Source organism: Ictidomys tridecemlineatus, chromosome 4, assembly GCF_052094955.1.
Source record: "Ictidomys tridecemlineatus isolate mIctTri1 chromosome 4, mIctTri1.hap1, whole genome shotgun sequence".
Lineage (NCBI taxonomy): Eukaryota > Metazoa > Chordata > Mammalia > Rodentia > Sciuridae > Ictidomys > Ictidomys tridecemlineatus.
This window is the reverse complement of record NC_135480.1, coordinates 103915595-103935748: the sequence shown is the minus strand read 5'-3', so window position 1 is coordinate 103935748 and position 20154 is coordinate 103915595. Positions and strand designations below refer to the sequence as shown.

At 47.0% G+C, this 20154-nt stretch overlaps 1 protein-coding gene across 1 annotated transcript in view; it reads right to left on the bottom strand.

Annotated features, from left to right (window-relative positions):
- Grik4 (glutamate ionotropic receptor kainate type subunit 4) overlaps positions 1 to 20154 on the bottom strand; it is a 410759-nt gene that overhangs the window by 102628 nt on the left and 287977 nt on the right. Inside the window, 1 exon segment of the mRNA XM_078047176.1 lies at positions 2540 to 2701. Coding sequence (XP_077903302.1) covers positions 2540 to 2701 — 162 coding nt within the window.

The following is a 20154-nucleotide window of genomic DNA, read 5'->3' as shown; positions in this document are numbered from 1 at the left end:
ATGAGGGGAAAAGAACTTACAAACTAAAAAATGCACTTATACTGTCTTTTATATTTACCAAAATAAAAAAAAAAAAAGAGGTGGAAGAAGTCACAGAGTGTGTTCTGCAGACCTAGGTCTGAAGGGCTTATGGGTTTCCACTTGTTTTGCTGCCCCTCTGCCATCATGAGAAGCATGTGGAGCAGAGCTGTCTGGGCAGGCCCAGCTGAGATCAGTAAATCCGTGTTTGTCTCCTGGGCCAGCTTGGAAGAGATGATCCCCAGTTGAGCCCCCGATGCATGAACATTTGTGCAGTGTTGTTTGCTAGTAAGATTACGTGGTTGGTTGTTACACGGCATTTATGTAGCAAAAGCTATCTGACATATTTACTAACGTCTGGCATATAGATTGTTAAATAAACTTATTCAATGAGTAATTGTGAATTAAAGATAGGATTGTATCTCATTTTATCTTCACAATGTTCTTCTAAGATGATCAAGTATAATTAATTAGCCCAATATCACAGATAAAGAATACAAGGTCCAGAGGGGTCACACAATTATCTAAAATCACACAGCAAGAAAATGGAGAGGGGCCCTGTGCCTCCAAGACCAGTAGTCTTTGCAGCATGAGTGACCACAGCCAGAGCTGGCTCGGCAGCTCTGTGCAAGGCTCTGCCTGGCTTCTGTGTCAGGTCCTTATGAAGGATCCTAGTGGGTACTAAGGTCATCTTGTGTGCCTGCTGCTGGCTAATATGAGCAGAATGACAGGGCTGAAACCCTAGGAGAGAAACTGGAAATATGACATGGGGACCTTTAATTTCACTGGGCTAGAAGCGGAAGGAGGTAAGGTTTGGGCTGGAGAGGAGGAGGCAGATTATTTCCCCTTTCCTGATGTCCTGCTGTGAGCCTTTCAAGGTCATCAGCATGCCACTGGAGTATCAGTGGCCTACAAGAACCTCTCACTCAGCAGGGGGATGACACATCCTGCACACATGTGCTTGAGGGCATCCTCACTGGCCCTTAAGCCATCTAATGGGGTGAGGACCCTCTTCCTTCAGATGTCACCCTCCCCAAACCCTTCCTGTGGATCCTTACTTCTTTCAGGTCTAAATTAGCTTGTTGGGACACATTGCACAAACCTTCCACCTGCTTCCTTGGATCAAAGCTTCCTGAGTTCTTCATGTGCTCCCTCAGCTACCCCTTTCTTCCTAAGAGTCCACCAGGCTACACAGGGTCTTGTGAAAGGCCACTATGCCCACGCCCTGCCCCAGCCGCCCTACCCTGCATCACCACAACCACTAACTAGGCACTGAGCATGTTCTAGACCTGGCTTGGCCTCTAGGCATATCTTATCAAAGACAGGACGGCTCCCGATTTAAGAGCCCACCAAAGAACTTCCCACTTCCTACCCCATTGCCAACTCCTAGGCCTAATTCATTTTCATGTTTCTCTATCTCTAACTCATCATTCTGCCTGACTTATTCATTCATTCATTCAACAAATACCTATTTTTTCAGGCTCAATGACAGTGCAGTGTGGTAAAGAAATGGTGATCCTAGAAAGAGGCAAAATGGAACTGTGGCTGAAAGGAAAACCGTAAACCCATATAGTGAAGCCTGAGTTCTGAACTTAGTTCCTCTGCTCACTGTGTGACTCTGGGCTAGTTACTCAACCTTGCTGGGCCTTAGTTTTACCATAAGTAAGATGGAGATACTGAGAGCAGTTGCTTCAGAATATTATGGTGAGCATCCCATGAGCTGCCTCAGGTTATGCCACATGAGCTGCCGGCACAGGGGCTTTTTCAAATGAAGTGGTGCATGTAATCTGGCTAGGACAGGGTCAGAAAGCCACATGATCCCAGGCTTCTGAGAACTCGACTTTTAACCAACGGACACAACAGATATGCCTGACCCGCCTCAGAGTAAGAATGATCAACCCTGTGGAGAACGGCAAGTGAAGGGTTTGCCTCCATTGGATGCAGTTCAGAGAAGGGACTATGGGGACATGAATATGGGGCGGAGAGGACAGAAAGGAAGCTTCCTTGGATGAACTACTCAGGGCAGTGGCTCTGTGAAGTGGGAAGAGCACTGAACCAGGGGCCAAGAGTCTCAGAATCCAGTTTTCCTCTGCAAAAGACTCATCCCTACTCCCAACTCTATTCCCAGCCTGAGTTTCAGTTTCCTTGTTTGAGAAATGAGGGAGCTGATCAGCTCCCAAAGGCCCTTTAATAGTGAGATTCTTGGATACTAAATTCAGGCAGTCCCCAGCAACAGCATTATGGGAGACTCTGCCTCAGGAGACTTGCCGACATCAGTCAAGAGAGCTCGGTGCCTCCACATGACTTCCCTTGCTGCTCTGTGAACCCAGCTGCGTGTTCTAAGCTTATTACTTCCCAGACCTTATCTCTAGACCCACTTCCCAGCAGACCCACACACATCTTTCCGAGCTGGGACTCGAGAAGGCTGGATTCTAAGAGGGCTTGTTTCCCAGTGTCAGCTCACAGTGGGGTGCAGGTGGAGGCCCAGGAACTCCAGGGAGGAACTCTGGGGGACACTTACCGCAGGCCCAGTGAAGGGCACGTGGTCACAGTTCTCCTGCCAGGACTGATTGAGGCTCTGGGCAAACTCTTGGAAGAAAGCATGGGATTGGTTGAAAATGGAAAATCCCAGGATGTTGACACGATCATCCACAAGGCTGTCCATTCTCTGGAGTGAGAACTCCTGAAAAGACCCAGCAGTCAGAAATAGAGAACACAGTTAGGAGGGGAGGAAGAGGCGGGGACTACACTGGAGCACATCCAGGGAACTCACTCTAGTCCAGTAAACATAAGGCGCTCTGCTGGATGCTAGGGGTCGAGGGGTCTAGAAGCTCACCGTGTTGGGGTACAAGGGATAAAAAGAGAAATGAGCAGAATGAACTCTAAGCCAAGTATATACATGATGCACAGGATGGAGAGGGAGGATCATCAGACACGTGTGCCTGGTGAAGGCAGGACTGCGTCCACGGGAGGCAGGATACTTGAGCTGAGCCTTAAAGGGTATGTAGACGATTTCCAGGTGGAAAATGTGGATGGATAAAGGCTATCCCAGCCTTGAAATCTCCAGGTAGACAAAAGCACAGAGGTGACAAAGTACATGGTCATTCAGCAAGCTGCCCACAGTGCACCTGACGAAAGCACAGCTCCTCAGACTGATTCCACCAACCATCTTCTGATGAACCACCCAGGTGTCTTTTTTAAAAGGGACAACTCCTACACCCCCTGCCACCACCTGAGTATACATCTCTAGAGCTAGGGCCCAGGAGGCTGCCTTCTCAGTAGGTCCCTGCACACCAAAGTACAGGGGACACCAGATGAGCACAAAGGACCTCCTCCCAGGGATCTGGGGGAGGAATGCTGAGAGATGGGGCTGAGGGCATCCACTGGGATTGGATCCTATAGGCCTGGATGCCAGGCTAGGGGGTTCACATTTTGTCCTGTAGTCACCTCAGTCTGGGTGCAAGGAGACTGTCAACAGAAGAGTGTCAAAATCAAGTTTGCTTTTGAAGAATCCCAACTTGAAGTTCTGCAGGCAGGCTGTGCCTTCCCTAGTCATTATTTTTTTTTTCATTCATTTAACACATTTTTTTAAGTGTTTTTCATGTGCCAGACACTATTTTAGTCATAGAGGACATGAATAGCTGCTCTCAAGGATAGCGAGTAAGGAAATAAATTTGTGATCATTTCAGATAGCTATGGGGGCTGGGGCTGCTGCATTAGATGAGGTGGCCAGAGAAGCCCATCTGAGAAGCAGTGACATCTATAAGTTCTAGGAAGTTCTTCCAGCAACCCAAGGTCCTCAAACAATCACCTGACCACACATGAGCCTGCAGGTGTTCATGCCTTCCAGGCCAGTGAGCGTTACAGACAGAGGCAGAGTCCTCTGAGCTCAGAGACCTGGACCTCCAAGGTCCCACTTGGCCCAACACAAGAAAATCAGGCAAGAGAATATTGACTTTTTAGCTCACTAATCTCCACTCTTGGAAAAATGCCTTCAAAGGCAGGTCAGGCCATCTCAGACCAAAATCACACTCATCATGTTTAACATTTATGCCATCTCTGCAGCCCATAGACACTCGGTACTTACAGACCCTAGGACTAACCCATTCAACCTGATGTGACAGATGGCAAGCGCCTGGGGCTTACTTTCTGGCCAGGTGGAGACACCGCTCTCCTTCAGGCAGTCTCCCTTCTGAAGACAGCTCCTCTAGCCCCTGGCATCTCCTTTGCTCTCTCACTGCCATCCACAGTGACCGCCAGGACCTCAGGCTGCAGGCCCAAGCTCACCTGCCCAGAGCACAGCCTGACTGGTTTCAGCCTGCAGAGTGGAGTTACAAAGACTCCTATGGAGCCACCAACTCCTGACAGAGTGGAGTTGAATGCAGATTAAGTGTGTTTTGGATCCTGCCACACTTCCATTAGGGGAACACGGATGTGCCAGAGAATGTATTGATTCATAAGCTGATATTATATTCTGTCTCTCTAACAGGGCAGCTGCCCATGCGCTGTGGGCTATCAGCAGGCGTGAGGGGGCAGATGGCTAATGAGAAGAGATGCATTTGGCAAGGGTGAGGTGACTAGGGCACACAGCCAGGCTGTTGTCGGGAAACCAAGGGGCCTCATTGGCCGTGGATGGTGGGGGCTGAAAAATGTCTTCTCCTCCTGGCTTCCTTATCAATGTAGACAGACACATGGTCCCATCTCTGTGCTTTCCCTGCACATAGGCTGGTGATTTCAGGGCCATTTCAAGGAAGTCTTGGGTGTCCACAAACTCACAGTGGTGAAGGGGGACAGAATGGATAAGGGCTTCTGCATCCAATCCCGCTTCCTCACTGTACTGGACATGTGACCTTCAGCAGGGCCTTTAATCTTTGTAGGCTTCAGATCTGCATTTTGCAAAAAGGGTACAAGAATATTAGCAGCAGCCTTCTAGGCTGTTTCAAGGAACAAATAAGATTCTGCAAAGGCTTAACATTACATCTGACAAAGGAGAATTTTTAGTGTATGATAGTCACTGAAAGACTTCCATGAGACTTTAGGTGACATCGGGCCCTCTCCTTCTTTATTTTCACTTGCCTTAGAAAACTGAGTGAGGAAGGTATTTCCTTCAATGTGTGTTCTGGGCACAATGAAAATGAACGAGTTAATTGCAGACACTGAGAGACAGTCCATCCAGAAGTCAGCCAGTCTGTCTTCCTGCCTTTTTAATTCCTACCTTCTTATCCCTCAACTACATCCTATTTCCTATTTTCAAAGGCCTGTTAAGATAAAAAGATTCCAGGAGTTTCCTTCATGATTCATTCTATTTATAATGACTCACAGGAGAGCCCTGCAAAAGGACAAGAAAGGGGGTGGCATGTTCTTTTACTGCAATTTCCCAGGACACTGTAGGATTCTACTCTCCAAGCACCCTTACAGTTAGGAAATTCTTCTTTGTATCTAAACTTAGACTGTCTTGGTGCTATTCTAAAAGAATATGGGAAACAGCTGCCCCCTACTAATTTATATACAATGAAAACTTTCTGCACCAGTATTCCTCCAAGTGTGTTCCCAAGGATATCAGCTTTCCAGAAGGAACTAGAAACTTTATGAAAACAAGGTTTTCATGTTCAAATAGGGTTAGAAATCATTGCATAGTATATTTGCCTTTTCGATATTCATGACACACACAAAAGCACATTAAAGGTTGAAAGGAGACCCGCAGGGAAGGAGCTTGTTTAATTTTGTTTAACCCCAAACTTTCCAAACATATTGACCGTGGAACACTTTTCCCCCTAAAACCATGAGTGATTTGCAATGACATTCTACAGAACACCATTTGGGGAATGCTACCTAAAATGTTTTCAGAAAAATGCATATTATGAACCCAATAAAATGGTGGGAAGGTTATGCCAACAGATATGTCATAAAATTAATGAATGTCAGGATTGGAAGGAGTTAGGGGTCATCCAGTGCTGCAGCCCATCTCCACCTCTAAGAATACATACCTGGCTCACTTAGGGTCCTGGGTGCCCCTTCCTCAGTCTCACTGCCTAAGGACTTTATAAATTGACAGAAAGGGCTAGGAGCATCCCCGAGATAGAACAGGTTTCTACAGGAATCTTGATCCTTTTATGAAAGGGAAGGAGGTGTCTGCTGTCAGTGAGGGTGTATGCCCATTATCCCAACACCAGAGGAACCACCCCGAAGAATTAGGGCGAATCTCCCTGGATAAGCACTTCTGCATGAGCAAACAACCATGTGGTAAGGCCAAGTGGTGAAACATCCACCAAGACCAGGCCTTCCATTACTCCATGTGTGCATGGCTTTGTGACAGCTCTCCTGTCACCATTACTTGCTCACATGGGTGGACTCTCTCCAAAGGGCTGTATATTCCTGAGAAGCAAAGATGGGCCTGCCTCACTTTTGAAGCCCACACTTAGTAGAGTGCTGACCCTTAGAAACGGCTCACTCAGTGTTGGTTGAAGACTGTTGATTGAAGACACCTCGTTGCCTTTGGGTCCTCACCATAGCCATCTCTATCACTAACAACGCTGCCTCACACCTACACAAGGTGTGAGAACATGAGCAGAAGTTTTACCAACCCCCGATTGGAAGTTGCATTATTGTATTTCAAAGACAAATTCTTGTCAGCTTGTTTTCTTATCACTGGGTGTTCTCATTTAAAAAACAAAAAAGCTTAAAACTGTGCATGCCTCTATGTGTGTGTGTGTGTGTGTGTGTGTGTGTGTGTGTGTGTGTGTGTGTATTTTTTAATGGTATATAAAAGGGTCTAAATAACTATAGCTGAAGGTCAGGTTATAGCCACAAAGGAACGTAGGTGAATATCACCCTGGGATAAAGGAATGCCTCATCAATAATGGCTTTAGGGCTGGATGAGGGCACCTCACTTTCTCCAGCAGGTTTATAAACAGGCATGCATTCACTGATCAGCTGCAGGAAAATTTCTCCAAATCTAGCCTATTCATCCACCTGGGCCAAGCAGCAGGGGCAGGCTGTAAGGGATGGCTGAATTGGGAATAGGGCCCAGAGAAGTGGAAGTAGTAGAGGAAGAGCAAGGGGAAGAAGGGTTTGGAGACTGTCACATGACCTGGTTGAGAGTGGGATGACTAGGTTCATACCACACAGGGTCCAAATGCCAAGAAGCATACAACTTTGGTACAGGTGTTTGGGTGGCTCAGAGGATAAGCTGTGTGCAACTTCTGCAGAGGGAAGAGGGAAGGGGGCAGAGGAAGAGGAGTCCTCTCTGAGGAGCAGGGACATATCCAGCCTGGGCTAAGCAGCCAAGTCCCTGTTAGTCAACAAAGGGAATAGGACAAGGTTAGTCAAATAGAGCTACAAGCAGTGGAACTTTGAATGATCCAGATTTAGCTTGTGCACTTGGATTCAAGAAGAAAAGCAAGAAACCAAAACATAGGTCCACACAGTACCTTGAGTCAAATCCACCTCCTAACCCGGGACAAATGGGGAAGCGGGGGAAATGGCATGTGCCACGTGCTCCCTACCCAACAGTCCCTTCTCCTATTCCTAATGGAGTAAGTGCAGTACCATTTCCTGAGCATCTATGCTAGAATCTTCAGAGGCAGCTCTGCTCTTTCTTTTTCAACACCACACCTCATCAATTTTCAAGTTGGTCAAATCTGTCTCCTCACTCTTGAATCTGTCCTTTCTTTTCCAATCCCTCCAGGTTAGACCCTCATCATTTCTCCTTTATAATGACTGCCTACTTAACAGAGGTACTGCTCCTGATCTTGGGAGTCACAGCCAATATATTAGAGGATGCTCAGGTGCCATTTTTCCTGACTACAGTGTGGATGGTGTCTACTGACATCGTGCAATGTGGCAATCTTATCAGGAAGTAGCAGAATGTATTAGAAAAAGCACAGGCTTGAGAATAGGACTGTCCTGGATTCAAACCCTGATTTAGCCACATGCTGGCTCAGTGATCTCTGGTTGGGAAGGCCTCTGAGCTGTCAGTTTGTCTACCTGTGAAATGTGGATAAGAGCAGCGACCTTGCAGGGCTAACCCACAAAGGAGCCCTCAGGACATGAACCTTCTTCTCTCCAGTGCAATCCAACCTCTGTGCTGCTGATGTTAAAGAAGGTGAGCTGCCCCCCCCCCACTCCCCGCTTGCTTTTCCTCCTCACCAGCCAAAATATTTGGCCAGAGGGCCTTTCTCTCCTTCTCCTTCTCACTCTCTAAGAAGTTAATCTTAGCTACTTGTCAAATGAGAAAAGTCATGCATATTATTACTGCCATTTTATAGCTATAAAACTGAGGCCCAGTGTACTGAAGTTACCCTTCCAAGGCCACACAAGAGGTTCTGAAAGTCAGTGCTCTATGTTTGTTTATTTTTTGATACCAGGGCTTGAATCCAGGGGTGCTTAACCACTAAGCAACATCCCCACACTTTGTATATTATTAAGACAGGATCTCACTATGTTGCTTAGGGCCTTGCCAAGTTGCTGAGGCTGGCTTTGAACTGGCGATCCTCCTGTCTCAGCCTCCTCCTGTGCCACTGAGAGCTCTGTGTTCTTGTACCAATTACTTCTTACAGGAGTCAGAGAGACTGGGTTCTTTGGGCTGTGCTGTAGAATAACCAGCAAAATTGAAGTCAAGCTGATTTCAGACTATTTATGTTGACCTTAACACCAGTGAGAAGATTTGCAACAACAAAACAAACACTGGTGGTCTAAAAGAATAAAGCAATTGTCAAACATCCACTGAATCTCTGTACGAGAAGGTTCTAATCCTAAGGGCATCCGGGGCTGAACTGTGACCTTGAGAAAATGGGAGAACTGCGGTTTTTCTCCCAGCATGTCCACCTCGGCAGGAAGAACCCAGAGAAAGAACAAGAGTCAGCCCAGGTGTGGCAGGTGGGGAGGAATCCAAAATAAATGCAGATACATGTGTGGCTGAGATGGTGCAGAGAAGCAGGAGGTCACATGCAGCTCTGCAACCTGGCCAGTTCTATAGAACGTGGTTGAGGGGCCACAGCCATCCCCAGTAAACTCTCTCTATAGTCACAAGTATTTGGCCACAAATGCTTTCCCTGCTGGCCTGTGAACTCCTGATAGGTAGAGTGGGCTGTCTCACTCTTGGCCATATCCCTGGTACCTAGACAAAAATCAGTGAAACCCAAACCCGCCTCTGGTTTAATTAAATGATTAGCATGATAATTATGATGGGGAGAATGGATATAGATTTAGAGTTGTGACATTTGAAATCATATCCTATTTATTGCTATTTTGTCCTAGATTTTCCTTTCTGAAACCCCACATTTCAAAAACCAATTGCTGGGTTGTTTTGTTTGTTTGTTTGGGGTTTTTTTGTTCAATTTTTTAATTTCTTCATTTCTATCTCTTTTAATTAGACAAGTTTCCTCATTATAAAATGGGGGAAATGATGCTTCACAGTGCTGTTGCGAGACTCAAAAAAAAAAAAAAAAGAAGAAGAAAAGAAAGAAAGGCTCTATGTATTCTGGAAGTAGGATACAGACTCCTTGAGTTATTAATATTATTAGAAGTCACAATAAAATAGCTGAAGGAATACATTTTTCATGCACTTTCAGGTGTCATTAACAGGCAGTAAGGAAGACAGGGTGGGCAGGGAACCTTCCTGCAGCCTACTAGATTCTGCTGCTCAGGAGGCTTCTCTCTGCTTCTGCACAAGCCCTGGGCCCCAGTTGGCCCTGAAACCTTAATAGCTACCTCTTCCTAGGGCCATAGGCAACTCATAAAAGGTCTCATCCAGGGCTGGGGCTGTAGTTCAATGGCAGAGCTCTCGCCTAGAATGTGTTGGCACTGTGTTCGATTCTTAGCACCACATATAAACAAATAAAAGATCCATCAACAAAGAAAAAAATTTTGAGTCATTATTTAAAGGTCTCATCCAATGCCTCTAGGGCCTCTGGGGTGCCTCTCAGTTCTGCCACCTGAATCCAGTTGGGTTGACTGTCCTTATTTGCAGCTTCTTCAATCCAGAGCTGGTTTGACTTCTTAACAGTGGTGTGACAATCCCCCTAGCTCCCCTAACAGTGGGATTTCCAACAGTCCTTTGGGCTGTTGTCACCCAAACTTCAGTCTTTGGTCCTCTGGGCTGCGTGCTCAGCCTCTGTCCCCTAACTGCCTGGGAGAGGAGCTGGCAGCCTTAGTCACCCAATCACAAGTTAGTAAACATCAGTTATATAATAACACCAACCGCTTCCATCGGGTGGCCCTATGTAGCTTACAGGGAGCTTTCCTATGTTCTTTGGGTCCTCCTGGACACACTTGGACAGGACGGGTTTTATTCATATTCCCATTTGGTAGAAAAAGAACCTGAGGTTCCTGGAAGCTAAGTGTCTTGCCCAAAAGACAGATGTGGGTTTGAGATGCCATTACTGGCCAGGCACAGTGGCGCACACCTGTAATCTCAGCAACTCGAGAGGCTTGAGGCAGGAGGATTGAGACTTCAAAGCCAACCTCGGCAATGGCAAGATGCTAAGTGATTCAGTGAGACCTGTCTCTAAATAAAATACAAAATAGGGCTGGGGATGTGGCTCAGTGGTTGAGTGGCCCTGAGTTCAATCCCCGGTACCCCTCATCCCCCAAAAAGATGCCAGTACTAGCTTCAGGATCAGAGCTTATCTTACCTTCCCTACTGCATGCTCAGCACTGGGCTAGGACACCAGGAGATGGTGTCGAGCAAATGCCCCTGTCACTGAGAGTGTTGATGACTGACAACTTAAAATGTTTGCACCCCAGGAGTCCTGAGTTCTTAACCTATTATTATAAGCAGGAAAGGTAGAAGGAACCCTTAAGATTATATCACTCCTCAGCTTGAGCTCTTTATCTTTCTGCATCAATCTGATCCTCTCTCTCAGTTCCCTTCTGTGACTGTCACCATTATTCACTGGCTTTTCAATAGAATCCATCTTCTACTTCTTCCATGCGCTCCCCATCCACATCTCCTGCATGCACACTTCATTCCTTGTTATTTGAGAACATTTTTGTCCCTTTACATCTCTTGAATCCCTCCTCTGCCCTCCATCGCTGTTACCTGCACCTCAAATGGGTCCTCAACAGGTTTTTCCTGGACTATAGACCAATTGGTTTCCCTTCCTCTGTCTTGCAATTCTCCAAGTTCTTTCTCTATGCTGTTGCTTGGAAGAAAGTCTCTAAATTGTAAACTTGATCATGAACCTCCACCCCTAATCTCCTCACCTGCATTCAGGATGAAAACAAACTCCTCAACTGGAAAACAAATTATGATTGCTGCCTACCTTCACCTCTGTCTCCACCTTGACCTCCTCCAGTACCCCAGTCAGGCAGAACTGGCCACTCACTGTACCCCCATGTATACCAGTTACCACTTTGAGCTTTTTTGTTCCTCAGGAGTTTATGCAAAGCTACCACCCCAGGCCTGTCTGCCATGTGAAGCACACACACTTACATTATTGGCATCTACTCTAGGTCACAGACATGAATCTCAGTGCTGTTGACTGAAAATTTTGAGAGATAGCATCTGTCAGGATGTCCCTCATCTCACACGGCCAGCCTGGTCCTCAGAACTTCTCAAGGCTCTTCCTTGTAGCTAAGGTCTATGCATTTCTCCTCAGGTCCCACTGCGTGGCAGAAGCCAGAGTCTAGGCCGTTGTCTCACAAGTCCTGCCTTAGCTTTCCTAAGGAAAGTCCTAAAAGCAGCAGAAAGCCAGGATCTCCTGGGCACCTTGGCCTCCAGAGTTCACCTAACTGTGTACCCATCAGTCTATTTATCTGCATCAAAGCCTGTGCTTTCTGCAGGCTGGGAGATTGATTTTTGTGTAATAGGTCTTTGAAGACAGTAGCAGCTGGAAGGTTAATTCATACCTGTCAGTAAATCTATTTAATGGGAGATTTGGTCCCAAACCTCCCAGTTCCCAGCTTTCCTGGATTCTTCTCCCTGCATGTTTCCTATTGTGTTCTCCCATGAACTGAACATGAATTTCTTTTCTTTCCAGCCACTCTGTCCCTTCCCTGCTTTTCTCTCCCAATGTGAGTCCACAAATAAGACTTCAAAGGCAGATCACATTCTGTTTTGTTCATGGCTCTATCCCCTGTACCGTACACCTCACCTGCACCTAGCAAGTGCTCAGTGTGTATTCACTAAACAAATTAATGGTCTCCAGCAAACACCCTTCAGGGTGGAAGCACCTTTACAAGGACTTTAGTCACTTCTCCCACCAAGAGACAGGCACAGGCCAGTTGGAGAGCCCCCTCCCACCACCACTTCTTCACAGCAGCTGTGACTATCTTCACTTTGTATTTAGGAGACTGTTCTGAGTCCTGGACACTAAATAAGTAGCTGTTAACTATGTAGTTAACTGTGCAGCTGAAACCTCTGTGAATGAAAATGGCGGACACCTTGTGCTCTCTCCCTTAGGCTAGGGAGAGTTACTGTTTTCCTGTAGCTTGCTTCCTTCATCAGGCATTGATTCCTTACCTTTGAAGTCCTCTGAACTAAGGTCCACTGATCAGACCTTCTGTCTACACCTCAGGAGCTAAACTTCCCCTTTTCCAGGTCCCAAAGCATTAGCCTCAGGCATGCAGAGACTGAAGCAAGGCACCACCCTTCCCACCAGAGAAACAGGAGTTTAGGAAGATCAGTGACGCTGTCAATCTCTGACTCCTTACTGACTTTGCCTGTCCCATCTGTGGAGCAGGTTTATATAATGGGCTTTCCAGGAAGGCTGAGCATCTTTGACTCTGACATGCTCAAGATCACTAGGCTTTCAGATGGGTTCCCATAGTGGGGGGAAATATACACAAGATTCTTTGATCTTGGCCATGTGGGCTAGTCTCATTCATTCCTCCATTCAACACAAATACGAGTGTTTCCTCAGCACACGTGTCATGTGAGGGACTAGAACTATGACAGTGAGAAAGCCTGGCCTCAAGATGCTTATATTTATGGTAAAGGCAGGAAGGTCTTGTGTGAGAAGCATATACAAGATGGTCTCCTCAACCAGAATTGCTGTGGATTTTCCTGAGCTAAGAGCAGAGTGCAAGCTGAGACCTGAAAGGGACAGTCAGGTAAAGAGGCAGGAAGAGGAGCTTCCCAGACTGAAACAAGAGCATGTGAGAGTCCAGGAGAGGGAGGGCTTTGATTCCAGAAACAGTGAGTTACTAGATCTGGCCGGGGTATGAGTGGTGACGGGGGATGGGTCAGGAGAAAGCCAAGAGGCAAGTTCATGAGAGACTGCAGAAGTCACTGTAGGAGTCTGGGCTTTATCCTCTGGGTAATGGGGAATCATTTAAGGGTCTTAAGCAGAGCACAACATGATCAGGAGTGGTTTTAGAAAGATCTTAACTTTTGACCTAGATTTTTAAAAAATCCAGCTGTGGAAAACACAGGAGAGGTGTCCACTTCGTGACTTATGGCTGGAGGCTACGGCGGGAGGGCAGGTGCCGTGTGTGCCACTGGGCTGTGAATGCCAGCTGTCAGCTCTGCAAACCCAGGAACAGGGAAGCCTCCGATGGTGATTAATGGAGCTGTGGATGCCTTTGCCACTGAGTGGAGCCTGACGCTAAGGATGGAGAAACTGGATTGCTTAATAATAACAGCACTTGCTCCTCCTAATGGTGCTTGTAATACAATAGCACTTATAATGTAATAATAATAATAATAATAATAATATGATTTGCCATAATATCTTTTCTTCTCCTTCTCCCTATGCTTCCCAAACATTCATTAAACACTCAACGCTTCTTTCAGCAGGAACAAAATTCCTCAAGGCAGAAGGCCTCCCTAGTAACTGTAGCAGCCTCAAAACGCCTCAGTTTCCCCCTGTGGTTCTCAGTTTTCCCTCAGAGGCCAAGAGAGGAGCTCTCCCCAAAGCCCCACCCTGGGCTGGCGGTGAGGTTGTGATCTGTGATTGGCATTGTCAGGGGAGGTGCTGATTTCCTGCCCCAGCTGTCTCTAGTCCATGCTTCCTGGTTCCCTGCCTCCATGGCTCCTTGACTACTTTCTCACCAGTGGTTTCGGAGAATGTTAAAGAAATAAAGTCACTTCCATAGTCAGCATGCGTTACAGGCAGGATTCTAAGTCGACCCCTAAGACACGCCCACTCCCCTGCAATACACACACACAATATCCCCAGGACCTTGGCTATGTGACTGGGTTATGCTGGATGGAATGCTTGCTTTTAAAGAAGGGAATTATCCAGGTGAGCCTGACCTAGGCCCATGGGTCCTTTATATGCAGCATCTTTTAAAGGACTGGTTGCAGGAGAGGAGGTCAAAGAGATTTAAAAAAAGGGTGGGAAGAAGGCACTAGAGCCTTCTTGTGGAGCCTCCCTGTGGAGATGGAACAGTCAGGGGGAAATACCCTCAGGCAGCCTCTAGACACTGAGAGATGCCCCTGGCCCAGAAACTGCAAGAAGACAGGGATTTCAGTCCAAGGGCCACAGGGAAGTGAGTTCTGCTAATGACAGGAAGGGAGCTCAGAAGAGGACCCTACATGCCAGATGACACTGCGGCTGGTCAGCACCTTGATTTCAGCCTGAGCACAGCCTGTCACACAGATCTAGACTTGTGACGGACAGAACTGGGAGCTGATAAATGATGCTCTTTGAAGCTGCTAACTTTGTGGTAACTTACAGTAGCACAGCAATAGAAAAGTGACACAGCCCAGAAAAGCCATAAAGATCAGTCTGAAGGGGGAAGATGGGGGCTGAGAGGAGAAAGCAATTCCTCACATCCACCATGTGGTTGGAAACCCTTAAACAAGGCTCTCAAACTTCTCTGAGCCTCACTTTGCTGCTCTGTAAAACTGGAGCACCCACTTGGCAGGGCTGAGGATTAAATATCTTGAATATAAATGCTTGTTATGGCATCTGGCACATTGCTACATTCAGAGCCAGGGGCAACTAGTGTCACCATTCCAGCTTGTGGAAATGGGTAGATTTTTATTAAGATTCTCTTGATTGTGGACAACTGGAAATTGCTGGATCCATAGACAGAAGGGAAGGCCAAGGTTTCTCTTACTGAATGAAAGGGACTTTTGAATTTTTAACAACTTTGTACAGAAGCAAGGCAGTCTCCCTTCTCCACAAGCTTTACTAGACAGTGTCCTGGGCAGTCAGAGGGGACATTTCCATTATGTTTCCAGGGATACTGAAGCAGAGCAGTTCACAGAGCCTGGATCTTATTTCAATTTGATTTATTCCCTATGCACAGCCTGATGCACCCAGTCACCAACACACACAGGCACAGAAGAAATGAATGTGTGTGTGTGTGTGTGTGTGTGTGTGTGTGTGTGTGTGAGAGAGAGAGAGAGAGAGAGAGAGAGATGGTGGGGGTGGGGGAAGACGGGAGCTGATAAAAGGAGAGAGTTTCAATTTTGATTCAATGAATGAAACACAATTTGGTTCTGGGATCCCCCTGGGACTTATCTTCAGTGTCATGCTATATGTCAAACATCAGCAGAAAGGTTTTCTGATAATTGCCTCCTCCCATGTGAGGAAGGGTTTCTTCACCTCACACGGGTCTCCCCCATCGAAGGCTTTTCAGCTTCTCTTGATTTTCTTGGCAGTACTCATTCTCTCCTCACGCCCCTGCCCCGTGGGCTTAGGTGTCAGGTGGCTTTGGGAACTCCTGCCTCATCTTGGGTAACCAGAGATCCCCCAGAGGCCCATGTGCTGGCTCCTGCTCCCCCACCCAAGCCCCAGGATGGGGCCTAACTGGATCATGTCTATTTCCAGTGGTTCCACAGCCCTGTCTCGACAATAGTGCCTCATCTCCTGCCCGGGGCATTCTGATTCCTCAGTCCCCATTAACACTCACTCTTGCAATGAAGACAGCAGAATATCTCAAATAGTTAAGTTCTTGGGGAGACTCACATGCAGTTTGGGGTGCTTCTTTTGGTCACCTGGGTTTGCCAAGAGAAGGGTCTCATCTCTGAGACCTTTTCCTGTCCCCATAGGACTTTCTGAGCAGCCATACTCCTGCCAATCAAATAAGGCAGTGACTCCATCCAAATGTCCCCTGATCCTGAGCCCTGCACCAGGTAACTATCAGAGCAAGGGGAGGGAACACTTCAGCGGTTCTGAGGAAAGAGTGGCCATCTGTAAATGTTGGCAATAAGAAAGGTGGACAGAGGGTTGGCCCAGGGTAGCCCAGGGCTGCAACTGAAGTGAATCCACCCCACCTGGCACCTGAGAGCTGGGCTGTGCCGTGCCCGCATCCTCTGCTTCTCTCAAGGCTGCTAAACGGCATTCTTCATCCAGGAAGGAGTCCCTGTGTCCTCAGGTCTCAGGGTTAGAAGGCCCTGTCATGGTCAGGGATGGGACAGACTCCTGGGTTGGCAGAATGGAGTTTCCCTGTCAGACACTAATGAGTGGCTGGTGCCATGAGAGAAGCAGGGCATTTCACCTTGGGGATGGGCAAATCTCCCCGCTCTTTCCTGAGGCACCGAGAGCTTATGTTCTCTTCTAGGCCAGTGGTTCTCATCGCCTTGGCTGCGCACAATTGTTGATAGCTATCTGAGTGGTTATCCCTGGGCCTGGGATTTGTGACAACTGGTCTGAAACAGGCATTTGTGACAAGTACCACCAAGGGCCACTTAGGACTCGTAGTTTTCCTCTTTCCCTGCCTTACACAGGACAGGAAAGTTAGCTACCTGTATGAAGGCTCTAAAAGGTTCTTCCTACATCCCAAACACCTTCCTCACCAGCACCACAATTTCCCACTCTATTAAAGCCTTGATTGAAATGCAAATGTTACCTGGGTGGGTGGGGTGACAGCTGTGTGCATCCTCATCTTAGAATCTCTGCTTCTCCCCATCCTCCACTTGGTTAACTACTATTGACTCTTTCAGGCCCACTGGGTGAGGCCTCCCCAGGAAGTCTAAGAGCCTGCCAAGCTGGTCCAGGGGCCCTTCCTTGGTGGCCCCATAATTCCTGTGTTATGAGTCCTCATCACTTTATGGAACTCATACATTTACAATCATCTATTTGAGATCTTCTCCTGCAGTTTGACTCCCCAACACACAGCACAGTAGGTACTCAATTAATGTCGATCCTGTGAATGTGTGAGCGTGAGGAGACCTTTTGACTCTCTGAGAGAGTTCAGGCCCTTCAATTCCTCGCTTCAGATTTAGTTAGATGCTTTCAATGATTCAGAAAAATTCAATGCTGTCACCAGCCATTAACACCTTGGCATGGATTGTATTTTCAGATTGGAGAGGCCTGTCATTCATCGGTGCTGTGAAGAGTGAATCGAGATATGGAACCAGGCAGTTATTCCGGGGCAAAAGAGAGTGAGAGATCAAGACAGCTTCCAAGACCAGGGCACTCACTCCCCAGGGAGTGAACTAAGGGCAAGGAAGAGATGAGCAAGCCAGACAAAGACACAAACTCCATGACAGGAAAGTCACCTGCTTCAGTGGAACTCAGGCTGAGCAGGAAAATTCACCCAGACAGTTATCCACAGACTCAACTGGATTTCAGAACTGAAAGGTCTTTGAAGATTCTCTAGCTTATTCTCGGAGGTTAAAGGGCTATCTAAGGTCACACACAGGGAGATGGCCCAGACGAGATCTCTACTGATGCCAACTCCAGTGTTAAGTTACCATCTGAGCAGAACCTCCCTTTGCTGGCTCTGGCCACCCTTCTCCATCACACATCTTGGTACCCCACCACAGGTACCTAGCTTACTGTGTCCACTGTCACTCTCCCATTCTCATTTCAAACCTGTCTTTCCATCAAGAAGTGGTATGTGAGCTAGGCAAGGTGGTGCATACCTATAATCCCAGCCATTCAGGAGGCTGAGGCAGGAGGATTGCAAGCTAGTGGTCAGCCAGGCAACTTAGTGAGATGCTGTCTCAAAATTAAAAAAAAAAATGGCTAGGGATGAATCTCAGTGGTAGAGCACTTGCCTGGCATGCACAAGATACTAGGTTCAATCCCCAGGACCACTAAATAAAGAAATAAGCAGCTGTATCTGTAAATCGATATCCAAGCTCCCTGAGGAGCACCTAATGCTCCTGCCTCTGGGCCCCCACACTTGTGTTGCTTGACAGAGGCTCCATGGAGACGCATCCTCCTGGACCACATCAGACTGGTCCTTGAGTTCCCTCACCACACAGCAGGCACTTAATAGGCATTTGCTGAGTAAGTGTAGTTGATTTCAGCATTTTCCACAGGAAAGTTGTTTAATCATGGCTGGCTCATCATTTTGTAATCCTATCACTTGGGCCAGGGGGCTTCAAGCTGTTAGCCACCATTTCCTCAAATGCAAATGCAAAGCAATAAAACTCAGTCAAAGCCTGTGAACCCCTTTTGGATTCTCTGGTCATTTTTGAACACTCCCGCATTTTCCAACAACTTAGCTTAGAGAACACACTGGAGGTTAGCAGCTTCAGATAGCACCACCTTAGAGTCAGAGTTTCTCCTTAGGATGCCATTGTGCTCACGTATGCCCGAGAGACAATTGTCCCTGCCAGCCCTGCCACCTCTCGATTCACATTTGGTGGGGGTGGGACTTTGGCAGCTCACATAGACACATGGGGAGTTTTCACTTCATTACTCTGTTCCTAGTTGCACTAAAAACATATTTATTCACTAAAGAATACTGTAGTATGCAGAGTGGCTCTCCTAAAAGGCTCAATAAAGCTGAAATATGTGGATACTCTTAATAATTTTACAATAAACTACACTTTAGAATCAATTTCTCTGGCACTAGAAAGTTGCCAGAGATGGATGGTAGCTTCTGGCTCTATGTGTGTGTGTGTGTGTGTGTGTGTGTGTGTGTGTGTATGTGCGCGCACATAGGGATGTAGAAATGTGTGTGTTACACTTTCAGTGAAAGAGTGAACAATATGGCATCCCAGGAACTATGGGTCCAACTGCTTGAGAGGCCAATTTTGGAATGTTTCTGATAACAGCTTTGAAGCTTTGAAAGCTAGATAGAGGCAGTAACTAGAAACCAGGCCAAAGGATGGAAAGACTCAACAGGGTAGTTGTGAAAACAGAGAAGGTAGGGAAATATTTACTAGCAATCCACTGAGGATTAGAAACTTCCCATGTTCTTCACAAAATGATGTGAAGAGATAAGCGTTATTTTCTCATGTTACAAAAAGAGTTTAAGTGACTTGCCACTTGCACATCTATGTATAGAAGGTCCTCTCTGATCCAATGCCCTGGCTGCCTCCTTAAACAATATCCTAAGGGTCAGCACAGCACAGGGATGAGATAACTGACCTCATGTGCCCAGCTTTGGGAACAGGGGACCAATTAATTTCATAATGATCTGAAAACCTGAAGGAGAGGTTTTGTTTCAAAAACCCTTGGGATCTGACTCCATGAGTCTGGTGCCAGGTTCTGGTCTTAAGGGGCCACTTGACCAAGGCTGACCAGGGCAGGCATGATGGATAGCAAAGGAAGCAGCTCTTAGTGTCAGAGAGGCCACTTAGCGTGATCAGCTTGACTACCCATGCCTTCTTCTTTCCCTTTCCGCCTCAGTGGTCATTCTTGGTGTCAACACTGGGCCTCAGGTTTTGACATTACCTGCACTAAGCAGAGTCCTCAATCCCTGACTCTCAAATCCTGAAATAAGCCACCTGCATGGTCCTGCAAACTCTTTCAGATCTGTCCAGGACAGAATAGGAGGAGGGTCTTCCCAGACTGAGTCGCTACCAGTTACTGTGTGGGCTACTTTGTGTTAGAGGTTTCATCAGGGTGAGCTAAATGCCTGTTGGATGCAAGGAGATGAGCTATCTCACCTGACCAGCCACCTCTGCCCCCTGCCACGTACTTACAATGTGATGAAATGCTCCATTCATTCATTCATTCAATCAATATTTATTGAGTACCTATTATGCTTCTTTAGGCTACTAGAGTTACAAGACAGACTTGGTCCTGCCTTTAGGAAACTCTGAGTATGGAGAAGGGAGATAAAGATGAAAGAAGTCCCACAGGAGCTGAATGCCACAAAATACAGAACACAGGTTACTATGGGAGTGTATGACAGCAGACTCAATCTAGCTGGGTGTCAGAGGAGACATCCCTGGGAAAAAAAATGACATTTAAATAAGACCTGAAATGTGGGTAGGGCTGGAAGGGAGAAGGAGAGTGGGGCTGTAGCATCCTCACTTTCTCCTGGAATCAATTGCTGCTT